The following is a 26,455-nucleotide window of genomic DNA, read 5'->3' as shown; positions in this document are numbered from 1 at the left end:
ACGAGGACAGAGTTTTAGTTTGGGAAGATGAGAACGTTCTGGAGATGGAGGAGGTGATGACTGCATAGCAGACGAATGAGCTCGTTGCTCTTGGGCTGTGCACCTAACAAAGTTGGCCTTTCTTATGTGTCTTTTACCACGGAAAGAACTGGGGAGCGGCAAGACCATCCTGTGAGCCCTCCTTAGTAATGAATTCCAGCCCATTCCTCCCTGGTTACTCCTCTGCCCTCTGGTTCCTTTACAGCCTTATTTTTGAAACAGTGCTTCCTCCTCACACTTCAGGCTCCTCCACCCATTGCATTTGGCTTCCCAATACTGGTATTACGTTGAAAAAAAGTTTTCATTTTTTTAAATATGTTTTTATTTGTAGATGGACACAATACCTTTATTTTATTTTATTTATTTTTATGTGGTGCTGAGGATAGAACCCAGTGCCTCACATGTGCTAGGCAGGCGCTCTACCACTAAGCCACAACCCCAGCTCCTTAAAAAAAAGTTTTTTAAAATAGGGGTCTTGCCATTTTGCCCAGGTTGGTCCCAAACGCTCGGGCTGAAGGGATCCTCCTGCCTCAGCCTCATGACTACTGGGACTATAGATATACACCACTGTAATTATTTGAAAGTGCCTTTGTCAAGGGTCCCAGCTCTCCCTAGCCCAAAACATGTGGGCACTTCGAAATTGCATTTTATGACCTCTCTGTAGTTTTGATGGGTTTAGAACTTCATCCTGAGCTTCGATGGTGTAGGCTCTGATGCCTGGCAGCCCTGTGTTGTGTTTCATGTTCTCCACTCCCATGTCCCATGGGTGAATCAGTGTCTGTGCTCAAGAATCAAATGCATGGTCTGGGGTTCTGGCTCATCGGTAGAGTGCTTGCCTACCATGTTCAAGGCCCTGGGTTCAATCCTCAGAACCACATAAAAATAAATAAATAGAATAAAGGTATTGTGTTCAACTACAACTGAAAAATAAATCTAAACAAACAAAAAAAAGAATCAAATGCAATGATACATTTGCCTGTTCACCCTGATCAGTGGGAGCTCTTGCCCTGAGGCCGCATTGAGTGGTTTTTCCCTAACTGTTCCCCTCTCACTTTTGTGATGTTAAACTCCAGACCCAGAAAGCCAGTCACCACCTCCCTTAGGCACTTGGGAGGAAATGTGACTTAAGGCTCTGTGGCAGACACTACTTTCCCCCAGTTGTTCCAGCTAGGGCCATTTCTGATACCCTCTAGTCCTCCCTAGGGCCCATGCATCTCTGCAAGTCCTGTTGATTCCAATGTCCTTCCTGCCTTCTCCACCCTCAGTACTAATGGAATTGTCTTCTTTGGGTTCCTGGCACCTTTCATTTGAAGGATTGAAATTGCTGCTGTCATTGCCTCTGATATTGGTCCCTTCCGATTCTTTTTTTTCATGCTGTAGCCGTAGTGAAATGATCGGTTTGCCTCAACTAACTCCAGCCACTTAGGCTAGACAGAAGGGTTCTTTCTGCAAGGTGCTGGTCCTCACTCATTTTGACTGGCCTAGCCCAGTAAGGGCACAACATAAGAGCTCAGTAAATATTAGAATGATTGTATTTATTGATCAAAACTTAAAGCAAAGAAGTTGTTTCAATAGCAGTCCTAAGAAATTTTTTTTTTTTTTAGTGCCAGGGATTGAACCCATGGACACTTAACACTAAGTCACATCCTCAGCTCTCTTTTGTATTTTATTTAGAGACAGGGTCTTGCTAAGCTGCATAGAGCCTTGCTAAGTTGATGAAGCTGGCTTTGAACTCGCGATCCTCCTGCCTGAGCCTCCTCAATCACTGGAATTACAGACGTGTTCCACTATGCCTGGCTCTAAGGAATTTTTCAAAAACTATTTTGCAAAAATATTATACCTCAGTTCTGAGTATTAATAGCTCATTCTTCAAAGCCTTCACTTTCATCTTACATTAGAGTTTCTTTCCTATTCTAGGTTTTCCACAGTCTCCTCAAGGCTCATGCAATGGAAGCCCGAGCGATTGTCAGACAGGCAATGGCCATCTTGACCCCAGCAGTGCCTGCCCGCATGGAGGATGGGCACCAGATGCTCACACACTGGACCAGAAAGATCATCGTGGAGGAGGGGCACACTGTCCCGCAGCTGGTGCACATTTTGCATCTGATTGTACAGCATTTTAAGGTATGTAAGAACACCAGATTGGTGTGTAGTGTGTTTTCAGACATTGGCTTTTGAAATTCTAGCTCTTTTTTTTCCTACAATTATAAGGTAGTCATTCATCTTTCAGGAAAGATGCTTCCAGGTCACTGATTGGGGTGTGTACATGTGTCAGGCTTTGCAAACCTGGAAATTGCCATAGTGTAGAGAATGTCTCTTAGCATTTGCCTCTTTCTGTTTGCTTGCTTGCCTTATTGTAAATCCTCCACCCTGAATGCAGATAGATGACTTTTGTCACTTTAAGGTGGGAGGTAATTGTCCGTGATTCTGGAATTTGTTGACTTGGCTGGAAGAGTTACTTGTAGTGCTGATCCTCTTTTTCTACAGCCATGTCAGTACTCCAGGATTTAGTTTTATCTGAATGTTTCTTATAGATTTTAGGTGTAAGAGAAAGGTTTGAGATGAAACTCTTTTCTTTTACAGCCAGCTCTTTAGATGTGGAAACTTACTTCTTGATATGTCTTGAACTTTTATGATATCAAGTCTGAAGGTTGTTATACATGTGACTAAACTCACCTACTTGTCCAAGAAGAATTCAGATTTTCAGCATATTTTAGAGATATTATTAACAGGCTGAAATACGCTATTATGTGGGCAGAGCACATTCATGGGTAAATGAGAATTTACTTGATAAAGTTGGGGTTCAGAAGCTTTGAGCATGAGTGTGCGAGTAGGTGTCTGCACATGTGCTGGAGCACGTCCATTATCCCTAACATGATGCTGGCCCTGCACCTACAGGTGTACTACCCCGTACGGCACCATTTGGTACAGCACATGGTCAGTGCCATGCAGAGGCTGGGCTTTACGCCCAGTGTCACCATTGAGCAGAGGAGGCTGGCTGTGGACCTGTCAGAGGTTGTCATCAAGTGGGAATTGCAGAGGATCAAGGACCAGCAGGTAGGAATGTCAACTCTTGGTGTCATCCCTGATTATATTCCTTACATATCTCCCTGGAAACCAGTCAGTAAAGTCAGGTGTGTATGTGTGTGTTTTTAAGCCGGATTCAGATATGGACCCAAATTCCAGTGGAGAAGGAGTCAATTCTGTCTCATCCTCCATTAAGAGAGGCCTGTCCGTAGATTCTGCCCAGGAAGTGAAGCGCTTCAGGACGGCCACCGGAGCCATCAGTGCAGTAAGAGCTCACTCTTTCCTAATGTGTGCCGTGTGTCCTCGTGGGACCTTGTGTATTTATTCAATTCATTTGAGTGTGGCCAAGTGCTAAGCTGGAGAGGCAGCTTAGCTCCAATAGGCTCCATGGCATGTCACCTACTAAGGTATTTCCCAAGTTTCCAGATACATTTTTCTTAGAGTTTTGTGAACAATGGTTAATTGCTTTCAGGAAGGCATCAGGAGAAACTGTTGAGGACTGGGGGTGTAGCGCAATGGTAGAGCACTTGTCTACCTGCGTGAGGCCTGGTTGCATCCCCAGCACCACATAAACCAGGAGAGAGAGTGCTGGGTGCAGTGGTGTACCCCTGTAATCCCAGTGGCACAGGCGGCTGAGGCAGGAGCAGCACAGCTGTCCCTGTTTCACTATGCTTGGCCACCCAGGCCTTTCCTCCACTTTGCAAAGACTTCAGGTCCTTTCTCTCTCAGCGGAAGTCTGCTGGCTCTTTTTCTTCTGCCTGAAGCCTTTTCTTTTTCCCTGTTTCCTGTGTCAGGCTTCTTCTCAGTCATTCTGGTTTCCACTTGCTGGGTCCTACTCCCTTTGGATCCCCATCACATGAGACATACTCCTCTGCTCACCTGCTGGCTCTGTGGCCTTTAGAGGGGCAGAGGCCACATCTTTTCCCCATGCCTAGAACATTGTCTGTCTCTGGGAAGTATCCTGTAACGTCAGCTGGCTGAACAAGTCAGCACCTTGTGTGGGCAGTTCTCATTGAGAATTCCCTTCCTGCCTTAAAGGACAACCCTTTCCTAGGTATTTGGGAGGAGCCAGTCACTGCCTGGAGCTGATTCTCTTCTCGCCAAGCCCATCGACAAGCAGCACACAGACACCGTGGTGAACTTCCTCATTCGAGTGGCTTGTCAGGTATGGGACTCTGAAGAACAGAAGTCATTTAGTGACATCATAGAATGTTTTCTGTGACAGTTTAGTCAGAAATAGACCAGACCTAAGGTTAATTGTGTAACTTTCCTGCCAAATTCTGCTGATTTCATGCCAGGTTAATATTTCTAAAATGTGCCTGTGTCTTAAATTGGTATAATTGGTTATGGGTCCTTTTTCTGTACTAATAAAATAATGGTGTGCCATAACTAACAGCATCTTGGCATTGGTGAGATACGGTAGCTCAGTGCTCTTGGGCTGGTTATTTACTTTTCAACTTTTTTTTCCCCCCAAATCATTAAAATGGGAACAGAGCATAAACCATTATGTTGTTGATCAGTCTACTTAAAGTTTATTTAAGTACTTTATAGCTTAAGTTTATTTATCATTCATATCAATTTATAATATCATGGAGTTCTTTGGATTCCATTCCGGAAACTTCATTTTATATTTCAAAAAATAATTATAAATGAAATCTTTCTAGTCTCTTTAACTTTTTTTTTTTTTTTTTTTAATTTGGGGGTCTTAAGTTCTTACAACTATTAAAATAGTGTATCTTGTAATACTGTTGAGAATTTCCAAGAATTAAAAAGAATCTTCTGAATTGTCCAACCAGTAAATACTTCCTGCAGCACTCCAGGCATGCAGTATGCTGGAGGCCACCCGGAGAGGAGCGTGGGCCTGTCAGTCACACAGAGCTGCAGATCAGTCCCACTGACATGCTGCAAAGGAGAGGAGTGCAGGGGCAAGGGACCCAGTAGGGGAAGGTCCGATTCAGAGAAGGTGGCCACGAGGCAGAGAGCTGGGTGCGAGGGTGCACGTGCAGTAGAGAAACTGTGTCAGCGGTGCTGTTAGAATGATGGACACACACACGCTGAGACATGCCAGCTGAGTGTGGCTGCATTTTCAGGTTAATGACAACACCAACACAGCCGGGTCTCCTGGGGAGGTGCTCTCTCGGCGTTGTGTGAATCTTCTGAAGACCGCGCTACGCCCGGATATGTGGTCCAAGTCGGAGCTCAAACTGCAGTGGTTTGACAAACTGCTGATGACTGTGGTAGGTGCACAGGTCTGTTAGGCTGCAGCCAGGCTGCCAAGCTGTTAATCAGATGCTGTTGCCTGGGTGCAGGGGTGGGCATTTGTGGATCCCTTCTGGACCTGACCCTGAAAACCCAAATCTTCCAGACCCCAGAGGCACTGCCTCTTCTACTTTTCTATTCTGGCTGCTGAGGAAGAGGAGCCGGTTTGACTCACTGAACATGATTTTACCACTTCAGCGCTCACCCCAGCCCCAAATATACTTAGGGGTGCTTTCTGAAACAAGACAGTTGACTTGTATTTGCAGACATATTTCTTTAACTGTCCTAAGCTGATTTGAGAAAAAATATTTTTTAAATAAGCATGAGTTTTTTGAACAGATTTTATTGATGATTTAAGCAGTTTGGCAGCATTTGGGCCAATCTCTTGGTTGGTTTGGTGTCTTAGTGTTGTTCTTTTGCCTCACAGGTTTCAGTGCCCCTACAGGTTCCATATTTTGATGACGTTTGAAAGCTTCACAATCAGAATTATAAAACATGTTGTAGGCATTTGTCATTTTGGATTGCAAACCTTGACGCTGTTGCCTAGGTTTTTGAAAAGTCACACAGTGCAGTCCTGTGCTGGGAAGCAGAACTGTAAAGAATCTTGAAGACTGCAGCACATGTTTTGATTCTGCTCTGGTGCAGAGCTTCTGGACTGTCTGTAGATTTCTTTCTCTTTGTCTCTAAAGGATTCAATGACTTTCCCTTCAAATGCATTCATGGTTGAAAGCTCAGCCGTAGTGGGCAGTCTCTGCCACTTCATAGGCTAGTGTCTTCAAGAAGCAGTGAGTGGGCCCTGGTAACAGTGGCTTTCTGCCTTGATTTCTGTAATTCATAATGAAAGATTTTACCTCACAAGCTAGTAAAATTTTGCCCTACAGAATGCATACACAGGGCATGTATGTGTGTAAACTGCAGAAGTGAAAACTTCATGAAACATTACCTATCCTTCCTACAAACCAGGCTCTGTATTTTTTAGTTTATTCAGTTTTTATTTATTTATTACTGCTGCCATCATCTGTTGGATTGAGTCAGTTTGAAATAGTCAGTTGGATAGACAGTTTGAAAGATTCCTCTTTGGATGGATTTTTGTATTTTTAAGTAAAAATGTGGGAGGAGAAAAGCACAATTCATCATGTAACTTTTCAGTCCAGATTTTAATGACTTTTAAAATACTGATATTATTTAATATTAAATATTAATATCATAAGCTTTTTAAAAAAAGTTTTGACTAAAGCAGATTTATAAAAGACACAGTCATGAAATTCTGCTCTATATGATCATCCCATGACTTCGTTCTTTGTGTGTGGGGGCGGGGGGGTGTTGAACCCAGGGCTTTGTGCATGCAAAGCAAGCACTTTATCAACTGAGCTATAGCCCCAGCACCATGACTTCATTCTTTAGTGGCTTCTTATTAGTTTCTGAATCCTGGATGGCCTAGTTTTATATCTCGCTGGATTTGTTTCTGAAATTCACTGGACCCCAGTTCGTCGTCTGAGAGTGATCTGTGTTCTGCACCCCAGGAACAGCCGAATCAAGTGAACTATGGAAATATTTGCACGGGATTGGAAGTGCTGAGTTTCTTGCTGACCGTCCTTCAGTCTCCAGCCATCCTCAGTAGCTTCAAGCCCCTGCAGCGTGGCATCGCTGCCTGTATGACGTGTGGAAACACCAAAGTGCTGCGAGCCGTCCACAGCCTGCTCTCTCGCCTCATGAGTATTTTCCCAACAGAGCCAAGTAGGTGACCCTCCCATTTGTGCTGCTTTTCTTTTGGAGTTGACAGGTGGACATACCACTTATTGATTGAGAGGGCTCATTCTCCATTGCTATGTTGAGCATTTTGTTACCCCCTTTAGTTTTTAATGTATTTTTTTAGTTTAGGTGGACACAGTATCTTTGTTATTTTTATGTGCTGCTTCATGCATGCTAGGCAAGCACTCCACCACTGAGCCACAACCCAGTCCTGTTACTCCATTTTTACTTCTGACCTTTCTTTGAAAAAAAAAAAAAGACATGAAAACTATTTGGAAGCATTGCATTATTTTCTCTCTGCTTTGGAGAGTAATTCACTTTTTTGTCTGCCAGATATTCCTATTTCCTTCAGGTATTAAAGGGAAGTTAGATTAAAGTATCATAGCAAATGTTGAGCAGCTGAAGAGATCAAAGTTTCACATATTGTGCAGAAGTGTTTAGAGCACATTGAGATAAGGTATGGAGAGAGAACAGCTGTCCTTGCCTGTGTGAAATGGGGCCACCCCAAAGATGAGGCCCACACTGTCCTGCAGTGGTAGACAAGTGCCCACACCAGTGCTGCATACATCAGAACTAGAGCTCAGTCCCAGGTGAGGGCTCTGTGGCTCTGTGGCCAACTGCAGTGCCCAGTTCCTGACTTCTGCTTCAGGTACTTCCAGTGTGGCCTCTAAGTATGAAGAGCTGGAGTGCCTGTATGCTGCAGTTGGGAAGGTCATCTACGAAGGACTTACCAACTATGAGAAGGCCACCAACGCCAATCCTTCCCAGCTCTTTGGTGAGTGTGTGTCTGGTTTTCTTAGCAGTGGTTCAGTTGGGCATCAGCCCCGCTCACTACACATGCCCGCTGGGAATGCCTCAGGCTACCAGGAGCAGCTAATCCAGGTGTCATCCATTGCCCACGAGGCCACTGTCCTCTGACAGTGAATTAAATGACCCCCCAGCCACCTGAGTGTCTCCTTTTGTCCCAGCATCTGATGCACTCTGTTTGAGAGGGGAGTAGCTCCGTGGCACACAGGTCCCACAGACCCAGTCAGTGTCACACCAAACAAAGAGATGCTGCTCACACTGTGTCCTCATGTAGAATGACTTCTTCTACCATATCCACCTGCCAGTGACCCCCTGCAGTAAACACTGTTCCTTTCTAATCATCTAGGGTGTCCCTGGCCCAGGTGAAGTAGAAGGTGATCGGGTAGCTGGGTACCCTTGGGCCCAGATCCCTAGAGGTCAGCTGTGTGGGTGCTCTCTACTTCTTGTCACACATCTTTTGATTAGGATTAGACTCAGGTTCTTTGAAAATCCATACGAGGGAAAACTGTATCAGAGTCATCTGGAAGCTGCTCCGATGATCGGTTAACAGTTTGGCATGTGTCATTTTTCTGTGCACACAGATAGCCCTTTTTGTGTAAATGCTTTTTTTGGTCTGAATTTTGCAATCTCAATTCACTGTTTTTGTGTAAATGTTTTGTTTCCTAAACTCTGGCTCTTTGCTCTCTGAAATTCAGGAGCCAGGTACATTTGGTTTAAATGGCACACTTTGCTGTACACACTTTCTCTGTTTTGGAACCAGGCAGGTTTGTGACTTTAAGTGGAGTCAACCATTGATCCTGGCTCTCGTCACAGGAGAGATGAATGTCTCTTTGTTTCTTGTTCTCCAAAGGACTAATAGAGACGAGTTGTTCCCCATCAGCCCTGTCTCCCTCCTGTGTGGGGGTGACAGCGGGCTGGATGTAGCACAGAGTGAGGTGGGCCACACTGCCCTCATTGTGACAGACCCAGGTTTGTCACTGACATGTGCTCTGTGGGCAAGGGCAGAGTCTGAATTCATCATCGACATCACCAGTGTCTCAGGTTGTCATCTTAGAGTCAGGCTGGCATATGCTGACTGCTTTATTGAGAATTGGCCTTTTAATAAGACAACCCTGAAATTGTCCAAACCTAGGAGACTCGCACCTGTAGATGGCAAATATTCTTTGATTGTTCAGTGATGTGATCAATTTATAATCATAAATTTAAAATTTAATATTTAAGTTAGAGTCATGATTATAAAAATATCAGTTATGAAAGAAATTTTTTCATAATACTCAGTGTGCATGTTCTGTGTTGGTTTGGCTGATTTTAACTGAAGTTGTGCAGTTTTCCAGAATGAAATACCAAATCAAATTCTAAACTGTCATGTTGAGACAGGCTGGATGAAAAAGAAAGGATTATTTTCCTTTTCCCCCAAACTATCTTCAAAGCTTTACCATGGGCGATTTGCCAAAATGTAAAATTCCAGAACTGGAGGGAAGGGTGATGTTTGTCCCAAAGCACAGATGTCAGTGCCACTCAGTGGAATGACCATTGTCAAGAGCTCAGAAGACGCGGAGCTCCAAATGTAGCTCCCTCTTGGAATTTGGTACCAGCCTGTACCCTGTCAGAACAGAATGCTTTAAAAGCACATTGTTGTTACTCAGTTATGGAACTTTTCTGTGAAACAACCGTAATTCCTCCCTGCAGGGACTCTCATGATCCTTAAGTCAGCCTGCAGCAACAACCCAAGCTACATTGACAGGCTGATCTCCGTCTTCATGCGCTCCCTACAGAAGATGGTCCGAGAGCATTTAAATCCACAGGCAGCCTCGGGGAGCACTGAGGCAACTGCAGGTGACAACCTTAGGCCCGGGTTTTCCTCAGTCATTGAGTACCTGAATGCTTCAGGCTCTGTGGTTAAATTCTAGTATAAATGGGTTAAGGTGAAGTCCTTCTTTTACTTGAAATTTGTTTTATCCACTCCATAATGAAGAAATAAAAAATCAAAACTAGCTCATTATAAAAATCTTGTTTTTAAAATTTGTGGATGTAATAATGGAAAATTTTAAAGTGAGAGGCGTTAGATTGCTGTTGGAGAATGTTTGAGTATCATTTCTGAAAATTAAGTCACGGGTTCCAGACATGAGCCGTGGGCTCCAGGAATCTAGGTGATAGGGGCAGCTGGCAGGGGACCGTGGTTGGCATGGCTGCTGGATGCACCTCAGGACTGTGGCTGTGCTTTTGGCACGGTGTGGAGAGTCTGGGGTGTCCTTACACAGTTCCCATCAGCTCCCTCTTCTCTCTCTTGGACAGGGCTCCTAGAGAGCCACTCTCACAAGGTATAGCAGTAAGTAATGGATGAGTTCCCTGAGCTCTGATTGGTAAAGACTTGGTGGTGGTGGTTGGGGGAACGTGTGGAACCCAACACGCCAAGTCATGCAGGACAGAGGCCCTTTTAACTATGTCTAGAAATTTGTTGGGGTGTGTTCTGTCTGTGCATGAGCAGGAACTAGTGAGCTGGTGATGCTGAGTCTGGAGCTGGTGAAGACGCGGCTGGCCGTGATGAGCATGGAGATGCGCAAGAACTTCATTCAGGCCATTCTGACGTCCCTCATTGAAAAGTCCCCAGATGCCAAGATCCTCCGGGCTGTGGTAAAAATTGTGGAAGAATGGGTGAAGAATAATTCCCCAATGGCAGCCAATCAGGTGAGCTAGGAGGAGGGTACTATGCCTGGCCTAGCTTCCCTTCTTTGAATGCAAGAAAAAAATTGTCACCTTCTCATTCCTCTGAAACTTCTTGAAGCAAAATATTTTCTTGTCTATATTTGCATTCATAGTATCTGCTTGATAGGGATGAAGTTAACTCAGCTCACTCAATGTATGTCAAGTAGAAAATTGGAACTAACACATTGCTTAATATTTGCTGTGGCTATTCTCCTGTTAAGACATTCAGTGAACTTTACTTATTGCCATTTTCTAGGGTGGAGGGAATCCAGAAAATAATAGTAATAATAAGGGAAAAATTTTTTTCACTTAATGAGGGTTTGCTAACTTCCTGATTTATCGTCTAATTTAGTTGCTTTCTCTTCAAAGTGAGTTGTAGCCCCCATGGAAATCATATTGGCATTTCTTTTTTTAAGCACCCAGAGATAACTGAAGTCATGTTTGATTTTTCTGTTTAGAAATAGCCTTATCTTTTAATACATGGTTAAATTGTAGTAACTTAAAAAACAGGGAAACAGGTGGCAGAAGTACTCTTAAAATATGTGTTTTCTCAAATAGAATGAATTGACCTTTTCTTTTAAAAAACAATTTTGTACAGACACCCACACTCCGGGAGAAGTCCATTTTGCTTGTGAAAATGATGACCTATGTGGAAAAGCGTTTCCCAGAAGACCTTGAGTTAAATGCACAGTTTCTAGATCTTGTTAACTATGTCTACAGGTAATTATAGCAACTAATCAAATATTGCATATATTGGTCTGTAATGTGTTCTCCGACCAAACAGTGTAATTTAAGATACTCATTTAAATACTAAATCACGCAACATATTTTGGCTTCACTAACAATCCTTTTGCAGAATGCTGCTTAAGCATGTCACAATTGGTGGCAGCCCTTTAGCCGTCATAGTGGCATTTCAGAAAGCTGGTGTCCACCGTTCTCTGTGCGCTTGGTCGTGGTTTGCGCCATCCCCATCTGCCTGCTCTTCCATCTTGATGTGACCTCTTTGGTTGCAGGGATGAGGCCCTGTCCGGCAGCGAGCTGACTGCGAAGCTGGAGCCCGCCTTTCTCTCGGGGTTGCGCTGTGCCCAGCCACTCATCAGAGCAAAGTTTTTTGAGGTTTTTGATAACTCTATGAAACGCCGGGTCTATGAGCGTCTTCTGTATGTGACCTGTTCCCAGAATTGGGAAGCCATGGGGAACCACTTTTGGATCAAGCAGTGCATCGAGGTAGGTTGGACTGGACTCGGCATCTGTAAATGAGAGGTGGCCATGCATGGGTTTTCTGGTAGGGTGCGGAAGCCAATGGTCACGTATGCCCAGGTGAACTGGACATCTCCAACCTGAACCTGCTGTTAATTTCTAGGAAGAAACAAGGATTGAAGGTTGAGTGTTCATCTAAAACTTTTTGGTAGATTTAATCCCTCTATCAAAAAGTTGAATTACTGGGCACATTGGCACACATCTGTAATCTCAGCAGCTCAGGAAGCTGAGGCAGGAGGTTTGTAAGTTTGGGGTCAACCCGGGCGACTTAGGTAGGTCCTGTCTCAAACAATTTTAACAAGTGGGGATAGCACTGGGGATGGTGCCCATGGATTCCACCACACACAAACACACACAAAGTGAATAATAGTTCTTAATTTGTAGGCAAAGATTTCTTTTTCTTCAAATATAAACATTGTATACATTTGTAAATATAAATGTTTCTGTGTGCTTTGAGAATTTAGCCATGTGCTGTGATTGTTAGCCCTCCTCATTTTGCAGTTAGGAAGGAAAGAGCAGCCTGATAGCCCCTTTGGTTCTGAGTCTTTAGCACAAGGAGTTGGGTAGTAGGAGCAGTCGGGTGTCGAATGGTCAGTGTATGAAGTCCAGACCTAGAGCAGGATTGGCATTGATTGCAGTGGCAGGCAAGTCAAGACATTCGTGGTGCTTTAGCAGGATCACAGCGAGACTTCCTGTTTGTTGGTCATGGGAGTCAGCTGTCCTCCTCTCTTGGGCTTATTCATCAACTTAAGGCACCAGCAACTTGAATCTCCTATAGCAGGTAACCAGTCCTCGTCTGCATACCTAAAATGAATGAAACCATTTTAATAAAACTGAGACAGAGGTCATTAGGTTCTCTCTAATGCAAAGGAAAGGAATTATGGCATTGGGTTCTCTTTGGTTGAAAGGAAGTTTTATCACTGCCAAATGCAGCGTGGATTTGGAATTTTGCTAATGGCAACACAGTGAGCAAAGTTTCTTGCTTTGCCCCTCCTTCATTCTGGAGGTCTGTCAATTGCTGAGTAGGCACCAGGCACTTGGCCTTGTAATAAAAATGCAAAGATGAATAAGACATTGTGGACAGGTACACAAGAATTGATTAGAGGAAGGGCTCAGCCAGGATCCCTGAGCCTTCCCCACATCTGGTCTGTCCCTGGAGGTACCAGTTCAAGGCCATGCTGCAGTCAGTTTCCTCACCCCCTACCCTTCCTCTGTTTCCTCTGTTGCTGTAAAATTTTTCCTAACAATTTTGTACTTGACATAAAACCCAGGCTCCAGGTTAGTTCTCATGTGCCCCAAGTGACTGTGCTGTTGCCTCCCTTTCCAGCCCCACCCTGCCCCTCGCTCCCTCCCCATTAGTCTCTAGTCAACTTGACTTTCATAGTCTTTCCACTTTTATTGGTCCTTTTAATAAAAATTATAAATTGATAAATTTTATAATAATTGGACGTGTGGAGGACAGGATGATATCATAATTTCTGCATACAATGCAAAGTAAAATCCACAACTTCTAAGGAGCAACATTTTCTGTGGTGAGAAAATCTGAAATTTGCACACTCAACAACTTTGAAATATACAATACTCTATTCTTAGCTGCATTCACCATGTGACGCAGATCTCAAGAAAACTCCCTGCCACTCTGGCACCCTCTGCTCTCTGTCAGTCTGCCTGTTCTTTGGCTGCATTATCCAGTGGGCATTTGGCCAGGCTTCTCTTTGCCTTTGACACTTCAGCTTCATGAGGATTTTGCTGCTATCTCTGAAGTAGATGAATGTCCAGGGCCTCTGTAGTACCCAGTGGGTGCTCAGTTAATTTGCAGATTGCAAGAGTGGTTTGGTCCTGTGCAGCTTAAGCAGACATCCTGTGGTGAAGAGCGTGAGGTGGTACTGTATGGAGAACAGTCTTGGAAGTGCTAAGAGCAGGTGGGACGTGGTCTGAGTACAGAAGCAAGTAAGGAGTCCCATCACAGAGGTCTTGCGCATGGCCCTGGTGGGATTACAGTGATCCCAGGGGAGTGGAAGGAGATGGGCTTGAGAGGGTGGGTCTAGAGATGAGTTAGGAGATTCTATCCTGTAATAGGTGACATTGGCAGGGCTTGTGGATGGGATGTGGGCAATGAGAGAGAACAAAAAGCAGACAGTGAAGCACGGGGCTTCTGGTTTCTATGTCTGGAAGAAGATGGAATCCGTCTAGTGTGGAAACGGGTGAAGGGTGCTGAGCCGCCCTGGACCTGCTGATTTAGACCCCCACTAACCACATGCACCTGTTGAGATGATCAGGTATTAACCATGTGTCTACTTTAGGCTGATCTCCTTTTTCACAAACCCCTCCAGCTCCTCCTGGCGGTGTGTGAGAAGAGCACTCCCATTGGGACTAGCTGCCAGGGAGCTATGCTTCCATCCATAACCAACGTCATCAACCTGGCTGACAGCCATGACCGCGCCGCCTTCGCCATGGTCACGCATGTCAAGCAGGAGCCTCGGGAGCGAGAGAACAGCGAGTCCAAAGAGGAGGTGAGGCTCTGGATTCCACAGGCAGAATTTCTAATCCTGCTGGGGAATTTGGTAATGGAGAGAACAGTATATTAAAAATTTTCCACCCCAAAGCTCCAAATACGGCGCCTGACTACATTCAGTTAGATTAAAATTGAGAAGCATCTTGTATTGCCATTCATTTTGGGATAGATCACTTTTTCATGAGCTATTATACTGCTTAGGACAGGATGTTTCACCGTTGCGACTTCTTTCCCCATGTCAGCAGTGTGTTGCACTATAAAGCTGTGCTTGGGGGAGTGGTACCTGCCATAAAGGAACCCTCCTCTAACTGGTCTCACCAGACGCCTGCTAAGAACCTTCCGGGTCTCTGCTTAACTTAGTCTTAGGATGGGCAGTGTGGAGCCTTTGGCTCCCCAGGAATCTCTCCGCCAAGGCGGATGCTTTAGTCTTGATGGCTTTTGATCCTCCCTGGGGGAAGGGCTGTCATGACATCAGACTTTTTTTTTGTACCAGTGATTGAACCCAGGAGCATTTTATCACTGAACTACACCCTCAGCTCTTTTTATTTTTTATTTTCAAGTCAGGGTCTTACTAAGTTACTGAGGCCACCCTCAAACTTGGCCATCTTCCTGCCTCTGCTTCTGGAATTGCTGGGCTTGCAGGTGTGTGCCACCATGCCTGGTTGCAGGCAGGAGTTTTAGATGCTGCTTCCTTCAGGTTGTTGGCTTTGGGAAGCTCAGTCTGTGTGGAGTCTTAGAAGATAGTCACTCAGCAGTGAAGGGTTGAGCACTGACTTTCCATGCTCTAAAAGGAGGAGTTTCTTCCCCCTCCCCCAATGAAAGGAGGAGATATCCTACATTAACAAAGAAGAATTTAAAATTTTCTGCACTGCTGCTAAACACGAAATCTTGGTGGTTTTCTCTTTCTTTACTACAATCTTCTGTGTGAAATAAATTGTCATGGATTCTGTGTTCTCAAGGGCATATATCAAATTGTTGATCTATTGATTTGTAGGAATAGTTTGATGATTGTTTCCAGAAGCTTCCCACAGAAATAAGGTCCATTCCTGTTTGGAACCGAGTCATAGAAAACATTGCACCAGGGGACGGATGTAGCTCGGTTGGTAGAGTGCTTGCCTCGCATGCACAAGGCCCTGGGTTCAATCGCCAGTACCACCACCACCAAAAAAAAAAAAAAGAAAGAAAACATTGTACCAACCACATCCTACATGGTGACCCTAACAGTATTAATCTGAATGAATTAGGCATCTATAGTGCATTTTGAGAAATGATGGGCCATGACTCTTAATAGTCTTTATTGTTTTTACTTTTTGAAGTTTGTACTATTTTATTTTGCTTTCTGTAACCTAAATATGAAAGCAAAATGGTGATATTTTCATAGTTATTTTAAATTTTAGTAAATGAGGAAATTGCTAGCTGTTTCATTCCTAGATGCCTTGAGAGAAAGAAAAGGACTTGTTAATCTGGGTTTTGTTTATTTCAAAATTTAAGATTATTCCTTATCTGAAGAGCTTGGGACAGAAGTGTTTCAGATTTTGGAGATTTGGGGATGTTGAAATAGTTAAATAAACTTCACCATGGTTGTGCATCCTTAAATCCAAAATTCTAAAATCTTACATGCTTCAAAATCCCAAGCTTTGTGCTAAAAAAATTTTTTAATTTTGGAGCACTTTAGATTTTAGAATTTCTGATTAGGGATTCTTAGCCTGTACTTGCAAATTTCTAGGAAACTAGTACAAATTTTACTTGCCAAAAGTGTGGCTAGGCATTGTGTTTGTTGCTTTTTAATTCTTTGGCTTTTTGGCTTTGCTTGTTTTTGTTTTTTAGGATGTAGAAATAGATATTGAGCTAGCTCCTGGGGATCAGACCAGCACACCCAAAACCAAAGAACTTTCTGAAAAGGACATTGGAAACCAGCTGCACATGTTAACCAACAGACATGACAAATTTCTTGATACGCTTCGTGAAGTGAAGGTCTGTATGTGAGTTTAGGAGGGAAGTTATTTTTTCCCTCCTGAATATTTTGAAACCTAAATTAGGGTTATCTCATTGCAGTATAGATTTTAATTTCCTTCCCTATCTCAACTGAAACTTTTATAGTGTAGTGAGATTCCAAAATAGATATCTAATAATTTTCTTCCCTATCTCAACTGAAACTTTTATAGTGCAGTGAGACTCCAAAACAGATATCTAATATAAATATTTGAGAAAGGAGTTACAGTATCTTATGGGGGACAAAAAAAGAGGTAATTTCTCCGCTACTCTTCCTTGGAAGAAATGGTAAAAATAATTACTAAGAGTATGCGATGGCATAGTGTTGAATTATTTCCGTGTGCTATGGAAGAATAGCCAGGCATGGTGGTGCATGTCTGTAATCCCAGCAACTTGAGTTGTTGAGGCAGGAGGATCATAAGTTCAAAGCCAGCCTCAGCAACTTTGAAGTTCTAAGAAACTTAGCAAGACCCTGTCTCAGAATAAAATTAAAACAAAAAAATGTGGCTCCATGGTTAAGTGCCCCTGGGTTTAATCCCTGGTACCAAAAAAAAAAAAAAAAGAAAGAAAGAAAGAAGGAAGAACTAGTTAATATGGTAAATCAAGTTTCCTCTGTGGGGTCAGGGACCCCAAATGCATCTTCATTTTGAGATTTACCCAAATAAAAAGTCTGGCTTCCACACACTTTGCAGTCGCCATGGGCATGATCGTTTTCATGTAATAAAGGAAGCTGTCAAGGCCCCCTACCCCACATCACATTCATTGCAGGACCTATGTGAAGAAAAACCATAAATTATGTACCATAAATAGTTTTTATGTAAAATTTTTTTTTTTACTGATCCCGAATTTCTGCATTAAATCAATCCTCAAACTTGTGTCTGACACCATTGTTGTCTAAGATAAGCATAAAATGCTTGGTCTTATGTTGGATAGAGCAGGAAGCAGAGCATCCTTACATATGTAAATGACACTCTCATCATAGGTTAGTCACCTTTATAGTCCCCTGTTCTGATACCACTGCCAGAAAGGACTGTCTGTCCATGTCCCCAAACCCAGAGGCCTTCTGTGGTGATAGGTACCACATGGAAACTGACATACTAGTTGCTTTGGCCTGACTGGTGTCTTCTGAGCACAGATGCAGGAATCCTGGACCACAGCCATCTAAGCTTGTTCTTTTCTGTCCCCAGACTGGAGCACTGCTCAGTGCCTTTGTACAATTATGCCACATTTCTACAACACTAGCAGAGAAGACCTGGGTCCAACTTTTTCCCAGATTGTGGAAAATCCTATCTGATAGACAGCAGCATGTGAGTATATTTTTTAAAATCCTGTTTTGGAAAAGTATAGTTTTAATTCTTGATAAGCATTCATGAAAGAATATAGTCTTTTAAATTTTAGAGAATGAGGAAATTGCTAGCTGTTTCATTCCTAGATGCCTTGAGAGAAAGAAAAGGACTTGCCAATTTTTTAAAAGACCTAAAACAGCATGTGCTTGGGTTCCAGGCCCTTGCAGGTGAGATAAGCCCATTCCTGTGCAGTGGCAGTCACCAGGTACAGCGGGACTGTCAGCCCAGCGCGTTGAACTGCTTCGTGGAAGCCATGTCCCAGTGCGTCCCCCCGATACCCATCAGACCCTGTGTTCTGAAGTACCTGGGGAAGACCCACAACCTCTGGTTCCGCTCCACACTGATGCTGGAGCACCAGGCCTTTGAAAAGGGTCTGAGCCTACAGATTAAGCCAAAGCAGACTACGGAGTTCTATGAGCAAGAGAGCATAACGCCGCCTCAGCAGGTAAGGACCTGCCTTGCTTTGTTAATTCTTGTCAGTGATGTCAGGCTTTCAGTAAGTACATCTCCCAAGAGACTTTAAATTAGAGTACCATGAAGTCCCTTTATTGGAAAAAAAGTTTGTCACGAGCACTTAGAAACTGTGATCTGCTTTCAGGAGATATTGGACTCTCTTGCTGAACTTTATTCTCTGCTACAAGAGGAAGACATGTGGGCTGGTTTATGGCAGAAGCGTTGCAAATATTCAGAGACAGCAACTGCCATTGCTTATGAGCAGCACGGATTCTTTGAACAGGTAGCTACTGTTGGATGAAATGCCTGGATGCGTGATTGCAAAGAGGTCATTTTTAGGGGTTCTCAAGTTAGAATTCACATTGGAACAAGAAGTTTACTGTTTTATCCACTGAGCTACATCCCTAGACCTTTTTATTTTATTTTGAGACAAATGTCACTAAGTTGTTGAGGCTGGCCTCAAGCTTTTGATCCTCCTGCCTCACCCTCTTGCGTAGCTGGGATGATGAGACATGGCCCCTGTGCCCAGGTGACATAACCAAAAAGCACAGTCCTGATCACAGTCCTGATGCTGATATGGGTGCTTTTTATCTGCTAGAAGGTGGATTGCTTTTAGTGCTAAAATTTCAGTCCTGAGGTTTGTCCTGTGGCAAGGGGCATGATCACAATCTGAGTGCTGTATAGGACACCAAGGCACAGAAACTCAAAAGTGCAGGCACTGCCTTGTGGCTGAGGTTACTAAAGGTCAGAGACTTAGTTCCAGGCGTGGATGGCCTCCCCTCCCTTCTGTGCAGGGGCCACCCTACCTCCTTCCTCTCCTGCTGACTCCTGTTCTATCTGAATAGTGAGTTGGGGGCATGGCATCACGTGATCTTGGTCTTAGACACTGGTAAAAAAGTATTATTGGCCTTTTAGGCACAAGAATCCTATGAAAAGGCAATGGATAAGGCCAAAAAAGAACATGAGAGGAGTAACGCATCCCCTGCCATTTTCCCTGAGTACCAGCTCTGGGAAGACCACTGGATTCGGTAAGATGAACACAGGATTTGGTATAGTCAAGGGCTGGTTAAACAAAAAAAGGGAAAAAATCTGAGAGTTCCTTATAATGAGTGTTTTTTTATAAAACCAAAATCCAAAAACAGTGTATAAAATCTTGAGTAATTAAATGGGCTAATGGAAAAACAATGAATTACTCCTGCCTCCTGTGTCCCTGGCTCTGGGCTCTTGGCTGCATGGTAGTCGCTCTTGGTGACCGTGGATAGGGAGTTCACCCTGTAGAGCTGCTGGGCATCCTGCAGCAAGTCTGTCCCACATGGTGCTGCATTTCGTTTGTAGTGAAAATATGCTACTGAAAATCCTGTCCTGTCTTTGCAACGCACCAGTGCTCTGGTGACTGAGCTCTGGCTTTCACACCCCTGTCCTTTAGGTGTTCCAAGGAACTGAACCAGTGGGAGGCCTTGACCGAGTACGGCCAGTCCAAAGGCCACATAAACCCCTACCTCGTCTTGGAGTGTGCCTGGCGGGTGTCCAACTGGACCGCCATGAAGGAGGCGCTGGTGCAGGTGAGCTGTCCTCCCATCCCCCTGGCTGTGATGTCAGTGAGGACTAGGCCACTGGGCTTCCTTCACTGGACATGCTTATGCCTCCTGGAGGTTTCTTTTCAAGTAGTCTGAGCTGGGTGATTTGACAATTGAAAGATAGCTCTTGGGAAAGAAATACTCCTCTTGATTTTTTTCCCCTAAATTTGAATGAAATTATAAACCAAGTATTAGTTCATTATTCTGTTATGAGTGTCAGATGTGGAGTCCTCAATCTCCACAGAGACTGAAAGAACAGATTGGATGGTGTTGGCAGAAACACTAGAACTGACTGACAGAGATGAGAGGGTGAGCTGGGCCAGCCCAGGACAGGGTGTGTTTGCTATTGTCCATCAGGCAATTGAGTGAAATGGTCTCCTATTCAAAATCTGTTGTGTGTGATGGAATTTATAAATGTGTAGTGTTATCTGAGGTTGAGTCATGAACTTGGTTGGGTTGCACATTTTTTTAGAAAAACTAAATTAATTTCATTCTGAAGAATTTAGTGGACAATGGGAGAAGCTATACAGAGTATAGCTTCTTTTTTCCTACTAGGAAGCTTCTGTGGTATACTTTTATAGCTAGAGAGATTGGCCACTCATTGGAATTCAGGAAAGGAGAGTATCCAGAAAGGTAGTTTAAATGAATGACTTCTGTAAAGAAATTATAGTTTTCCTTATAGGCAAATTTCTGTTTATTACTTTGCATAATTGGCCACAAGAAAGTGAGCTTTTTCCTGTTTCTTTATATTTAGGAGAAGACTACCCATCACTGTCTCTGTAATTTCTTTAACTATAGGTAGAAGTAAGTTGCCCAAAAGAGATGGCTTGGAAAGTCAACATGTATCGAGGGTACCTGGCCATCTGCCACCCCGAGGAGCAGCAGCTCAGCTTCATTGAGCGCCTGGTGGAAATGGCCAGCAGCTTAGCCATTCGTGAGTGGCGGCGGCTGCCCCATGTGGTATCCCACGTGCACACGCCCCTTCTGCAGGTGAGTGCAGTGAGTGCTGCCCTCTGTGCACGGCTTCAGGGCCACCACAGCAGGGCAGCTGGGCCCAAGCTGAAGCCTGAGCCGGTGGCAGAGGAAGCACCTTCTCTTCTTCTTGTTTTCCACTTAAACCTCATCCTTAGGTTCAAAAACTCAAGGAGGGTGGGAAATACTGCTTCTCATTTGGGAATTGCTGGAGGATCTAAGGTCCTAGTAACTGAAGATGTTCTCAAAAATGAGTGTGATGATTTTTGATTTTTTGCTTTAGAAATTTTCTTTGGTGCCCCTGTGTACCATCATGGGTGTGATACGACTGTTAGGCCCCCAAAGATCCCAACTTGAGACTCATAACTGCTGTTCAGTGGCCACGCCTGACTCTCTTCCTGACACTCTGTGTGTCATCTGCTCTTTTCCTAACGATTTGTTTAGCCACACCAGCGACCATTCAGCTTCTCAAATCTCAGGGTGTCCCCTGCATAACACACACACACACACACACACACACACACACACAGCATGTGCATCCCCGGGCCTTTGCCATCCTTTGTCCCCTGGTGCCTGGCACAGAGCGGCTACTGGTGTTACTGTAATACTACCCAAGTGAAATGAGGCTGATGTTACAGCAGTAATTCCACAGGGTCTCACTTTTATTTCTCTTAAAAGAGGAGTTTTGAAACTTATCTGATACATTGATTTTTATCATAATGTATAGATTGGTCTGCTTTCTGTTACTGAAAACACAACACCACCCTGGGAGGTAATAAAGAAATGAGGTTTATTTTGGTTCATATTTCTGGATGTCCAACATTGAGGGACCACATATTTTGATGGGGTTCTTGCTGGCAGAGTCCTGATGAGGTGTGGGTCATCAGATGATTATAGTGTGCAAGTGTGCACCTGTATTCACTTATGGGGTTCTACCTGATGACCCTTTCTAATCCCAGTCTCCTCCCAAAGACCCTACCCCACAGTGCTGTAGTAGTTTGAATTTTCGCCCTCTTGATACCTCACATTGGGGATTAAATTTCCAACATGAGTTTTGCGGGGCAACAAACCATATTCATACCATAGTAGTGTAGTTGCTTATAAAAGCAACTTATGGCTATAAAAGCCATAGCAGATTTTCCTGTCTTCGTCACAGTGGGCCAGAAAGTTAGTGAAATAATTGTTTATTTTGATGTTTTTGCTTTTTGAAACTGTACCCTAAAGTAATATTGATTTCACAAATACATAGTACTTTTAATCTAGATCATTAAAATATCTTAAAGCTTCTTATTAAGAGTAGACTTTCCTATAAAAGTGCAAAAGTGTGTCACCTGTTTGTATAGCTGTTAGGAAAAAGTTATTTTTTTATAAAAACAAGAAAAGGTTGCATTTATAAGCTATTAATTGTGCAAATACATACAAGTATCATTTTTGAATAAGCTGATTATGAATAAATAGGAATTATTATGCAGTTTATATATATTTAAAACATGAAGTATAAAGTACAGAACTTCAGACATAATTCTGACTCAAGTATAATGTAGGTATAATTAAAGGCAGTTTTATTTCTTTTTTTACTGCTTAGCTTATGGTTAATAATCTAAGCATTTGTAAATTAGTTTGGTTATGGACAAATGTGACTTCCTTTTTCCAGATGGTTTCTACCTCGCAGTAGCACTGCTAACCAACCTAATAAAAAAATCTAAAAGAAAACTTCCTTTTAAAAGGAAGCCATTTAACAGCACTTCATCTTTTTAATCATTTTGATTTAAAAAAAATTCTTTTTTGCTGTACTGGGGATTAAACCCAGGGATGCGCTACTACTGAGCTGCATCTCTAGCCCCTTTAATTGTTTGTTTTGAGACAGGGTCTCACTGAGTTGCTGAGGTTGACCTGAAACTTGTGATCTTCCTGCTTCAGCCTTGTGAGTAGCTGGGACTACAGGCGTGCACCACCACACCCAGCTACTAGATTTTTTTTTTTTAAATGACCAATAATAATTGTATATATTTTATATTTATGGGGTGTGATGTTTTGGTATGTTAACAGTGTGGAAGTGATTGATTGTATCAGTTAACAAATCCATTACCTCACATACTTATGGGTGTCTGTGGTAAAACTTTTTATAATTCATTATTATTTATCATAGTTGCCCTTTTGTGCAGTAGTTCAGTGCAGCTTATTTTTCCTGATAGAAAATTTCCAACTAAAATTTTCTACCCTTTGATCAACCTCTCCCATCTCCTCTCCCAGCTTCTGATAACCACTGCTCTATTTTCTATGAATTTGACTTTTTTGGATTCTGCTTGTAAGTGAAGTCATAAAATCAGCATTTTTCACAATATCCAAGATAGGGAATCAACCTAAATGTCTATCAAAAGATGACTAAAGAAAATGTGGTATTTATATGCAGTGGCTGTTATGAATAATGCTGCAGTCAACATGAGAGGGCAGATGTGTCATTGACATTGATTTCAGTCCTGTAGCTGAATAGCCTGCAGTGGGATTGCTGGACCATATGGTAATCCTGCTTTTAGATTCCACAGAACCTCCATTTTTTTTTCCTGTAATGACTGTATTAATTTATATGAGCACCATCAACAACGCATAAGGCTTTCCTTTTCTCAGCATTCTCACCAACACTTGTTATCAACTTTTAGATCATAGCCATTCTAATAAGTGTGAGGTAATAACCCATTGTGGTCTTGATTTGTATTTTCCTGATGATTAATGATGATGAACACTTTTTTTTTTCATATATTTGTTGGCCACTTATATAGCTTCTTTTGAGAAATATCTACTTGGGTCCTTTTTACTACTCTTTGTTTAAAGGTAAATTTCTATAGAACTTGAGAAAAGGAAAATGAAGAAACGAGAGAGAAATACTTCCTTAAAAAAAGTTAAACGATGTACATACCTTTTTTCCAAACATTCAAATTTTAAAAGCAGTTACTAAGTTTTAAACAAAATCTTTATAGTGTTTTACACTGTTTTAAAATACATATTTGGAATTATGGCTTGTAGTGGGACCCCTCCACCCTTTCCTACTCTATGAAAAGAAAATCTCCAAAGAAACAGTCTTGGTGCTCTTATTCAGAACTATCTTTCATGCTGATTTGTGGACCCCAGAATTTTGCTAGAGATTTCAGGTGATGGCCTATTCCATTGGCATACTGGAAACACCAGTTTTCCTGGATCAAACATTAAGCAAAAGATTTGCAGCAACCCAAGGAGCATTACTTATTAAAGAAAAAATTTATTTCAGAAAGAATAGCAAGCTGTATACCATTTTAGTTTTCCTGTTCCTATTCTCCCTTTTCGCAATCCTGCAGTTGATATCAAAACCCAGTTTTTGGCCCAGGAGCCAACTATGGAGAGCAGAACAGTTTTATAAACCCCCAAACATCCTGGTCCCAGAGAATTAGAACTATTTGACCAGCATTGAAGCTTTCTAGCAAGCCCTATTCATAGGTTTTGTCTCTTATTTGACTTGACTTAGGGAAAAGCCATTTCCAAATGCATTTGTCAGAAATAATTAGCAGCAGTTGTTTAACACCAAAGCTGCCTGAAGCAGCAATATCAGCTGACACACAAGAGAGACTAGAACAGGTAAAGGTAAGGTATCAATAAAGACTATCTTAAAAGCTCTACCTTTTCCTGAGAATCTTGAGGGCCATGCACAGCCTGTGTACGTGTTCAGGAAAAACCTGAGGAGTCCCTGAGTGTTCACCTCTTGTTTCTCACCTTCCTGTGCACAAGCAGGAAGTGAAGGCTAAGGTAGAGTTGTAGGCTCCCTAGCTGAGTATTGATGGCATGCGCCAACAGGCACACACAGCCCCACAGCACAGGCTATGTGACATTCTGGTTCAGGTATTGAATTTCTGTTTAATCATTAGCTGACCATTAAGTTAACTGAGTAGAGACTTCAGTGGTTATAGTCTTCAAATAATTTAGATTTTATAGAATTAGTTTAGAAAAGTTATTTAACAAATAGCAACAATAACAACGGGGAAAAAAAGGAAAAAACCTCGGAGGAAAGACATAATTTCCAGAACTGGCATATTATAATATTCAGAATGTCCAGTTTTAAAAAATAATTTAGACATGAAAAGAAAATATGTCCCATATTCAAGAAAGAAAAGCAATCAGTATAAACTGTCTTTAAAGAAAACCCAGATGTTGAGCTTAACAGACATTAACTTTAAACCAACTCTTGTAATCATGTTCAAAAACTAAGGAAATTGTATGTAAAGACAATACAAGAATGATGCCTCACCAAATAGAGAATATTAGTAAACAGAAATTATTTTTTTAAAGGGAACCAAATAAACATTGCAGAGCTTAAAAGTTATACTGAAATGAAAAAATTCACTAGAAGGGCTTCAGAGCAGCTGTCAGTAAGCAGAGACAAGGATAAGCAAACTTGAAAATAGGTTAGTTAACATTATATAGTCCAGGAAACAAAGCAAGAACAGTGAGGTGAATGAACAGAGCCCAGGGACCTGGGGACCCCACAGGTATACCAACGTATCCCAAAAGTAGATTGAAAGAAAAGGGCAGAAAGAATATTTGAAAAAAATAGTGGCCAAAAATTTACCCAAATCTGATGAAATTAATAAACCGATTCCATTTATAATAAGGTCAAAAGGAATGAAATATTTAGAAGTAAATTTAAACTTTTGCTTCAATGGACAACATCAAAGTAAAAAAAAAAAAAAAAAACTTATGCAGAATGGGAGAAAATGTAGATTTTAGCCCTAATAAGGAAATTTTATCCAGAATATATAAAGAACTCTTATAAAAATCAACAATAAAAGATAACCCAGTTTTAAAATGGCAACAGATTTGAATGATCATTTCCCCAAAGAACATATACAAATAACCATTAAGCCTTGGAAATGCAAATTAAAACAATAACAAGATATCATTTCGTACCTAGTAGGTTGAACAGAATTAAAAAGACAACACATTGATGAGAATGTGGAGAAATTGGAATCCTTACAGTGCTGGTGGTACTGTAAAATATTGTGACTTCTTTGCAAACAGTCTACCAGCTCAAGGTATTAAACATGGAGTTACCTTATAATCCTGCACTTCTACTCGTAGGTGTATATCTAAGAGAAATAAAAGCATGACCACAAATATTGCCCAGGATTGTTGATTGAAGCATTCATGATAGCCCAAATGTGATACATGCACATAATGAAATAATTCAGCTATCAGAAGGAATGAAGTACTGATAACTTACAGCATGGGTGAACCTTGAAAGCATTATGCTAAGTGAAGAAACCAGACATACTGTATGATTCCACTTATATGAAATACCCAGAACAGGCAGATCTGTAGAGACAGAAAGTAAATTGTGATTTGAGGGGCTGGGGAGGGAGAATGGAGAGTGCTAATGGATATAGAGTTTCTTTGGAGAGTGATGTTAATGTTCTCTCATTAGCTAATGGTGATGTTTGTACAATATGCTACAAAATAATGAATTGCATATTTTAAAGGGTGAACTTAATGGTATTTTAACTACATCTTAGTAAAGCTTTTATAAAACAGCCTATTGACCTATGTTTTAGTAAGCTTTGATTCTTTATTGTGGCAAGGCAGGACTTAAGGAAGGTTCTGGAAATCTGAATGTTCCGAACTAAACTTGAAATGTAGATAAAAAGCACAAGTTCTTCAAGGCAATTTTGAAAAGAGCAAACAAGATTCAGAATACTGAACTACATGCTGTGAGAGATCGGCAAAAC

The 26,455-nt window shown here is 42.2% G+C and overlaps 1 protein-coding gene across 9 annotated transcripts in view; it reads left to right on the top strand.

The window, feature by feature from the left end:
- Positions 1-26,455, top strand: part of Trrap (transformation/transcription domain associated protein) — a 114,021-nt gene that overhangs the window by 59,717 nt on the left and 27,849 nt on the right. For 8 of the 9 annotated variants that reach the window (XM_071605575.1, XM_027953212.2, XM_027953213.2 and 5 more), the window contains 19 exons: positions 1,957-2,163; positions 2,938-3,096; positions 3,197-3,331; positions 4,121-4,231; positions 5,157-5,303; positions 6,849-7,062; positions 7,727-7,852; positions 9,574-9,720; positions 10,373-10,572; positions 11,189-11,310; positions 11,604-11,817; positions 14,184-14,363; positions 16,193-16,339; positions 17,545-17,664; positions 17,861-18,148; positions 18,302-18,439; positions 19,072-19,184; positions 19,583-19,718; positions 20,532-20,723. In XM_071605575.1, coding sequence (XP_071461676.1) covers positions 1,957-2,163; positions 2,938-3,096; positions 3,197-3,331; positions 4,121-4,231; positions 5,157-5,303; positions 6,849-7,062; positions 7,727-7,852; positions 9,574-9,720; positions 10,373-10,572; positions 11,189-11,310; positions 11,604-11,817; positions 14,184-14,363; positions 16,193-16,339; positions 17,545-17,664; positions 17,861-18,148; positions 18,302-18,439; positions 19,072-19,184; positions 19,583-19,718; positions 20,532-20,723 — 3,096 coding nt within the window. The remainder of the gene's footprint in view (positions 1-1,956; positions 2,164-2,937; positions 3,097-3,196; positions 3,332-4,120; positions 4,232-5,156; positions 5,304-6,848; positions 7,063-7,726; positions 7,853-9,573; positions 9,721-10,372; positions 10,573-11,188; positions 11,311-11,603; positions 11,818-14,183; positions 14,364-16,192; positions 16,340-17,544; positions 17,665-17,860; positions 18,149-18,301; positions 18,440-19,071; positions 19,185-19,582; positions 19,719-20,531; positions 20,724-26,455) is intronic. The other variant, XM_071605574.1, reaches the window with a different exon arrangement.

This window comes from Marmota flaviventris, chromosome 19, assembly GCF_047511675.1.
Source record: "Marmota flaviventris isolate mMarFla1 chromosome 19, mMarFla1.hap1, whole genome shotgun sequence".
NCBI lineage: Eukaryota > Metazoa > Chordata > Mammalia > Rodentia > Sciuridae > Marmota > Marmota flaviventris.
Note: the sequence above shows the minus strand (reverse complement) of the source record. Positions and strands in the feature narration are given on the sequence as shown.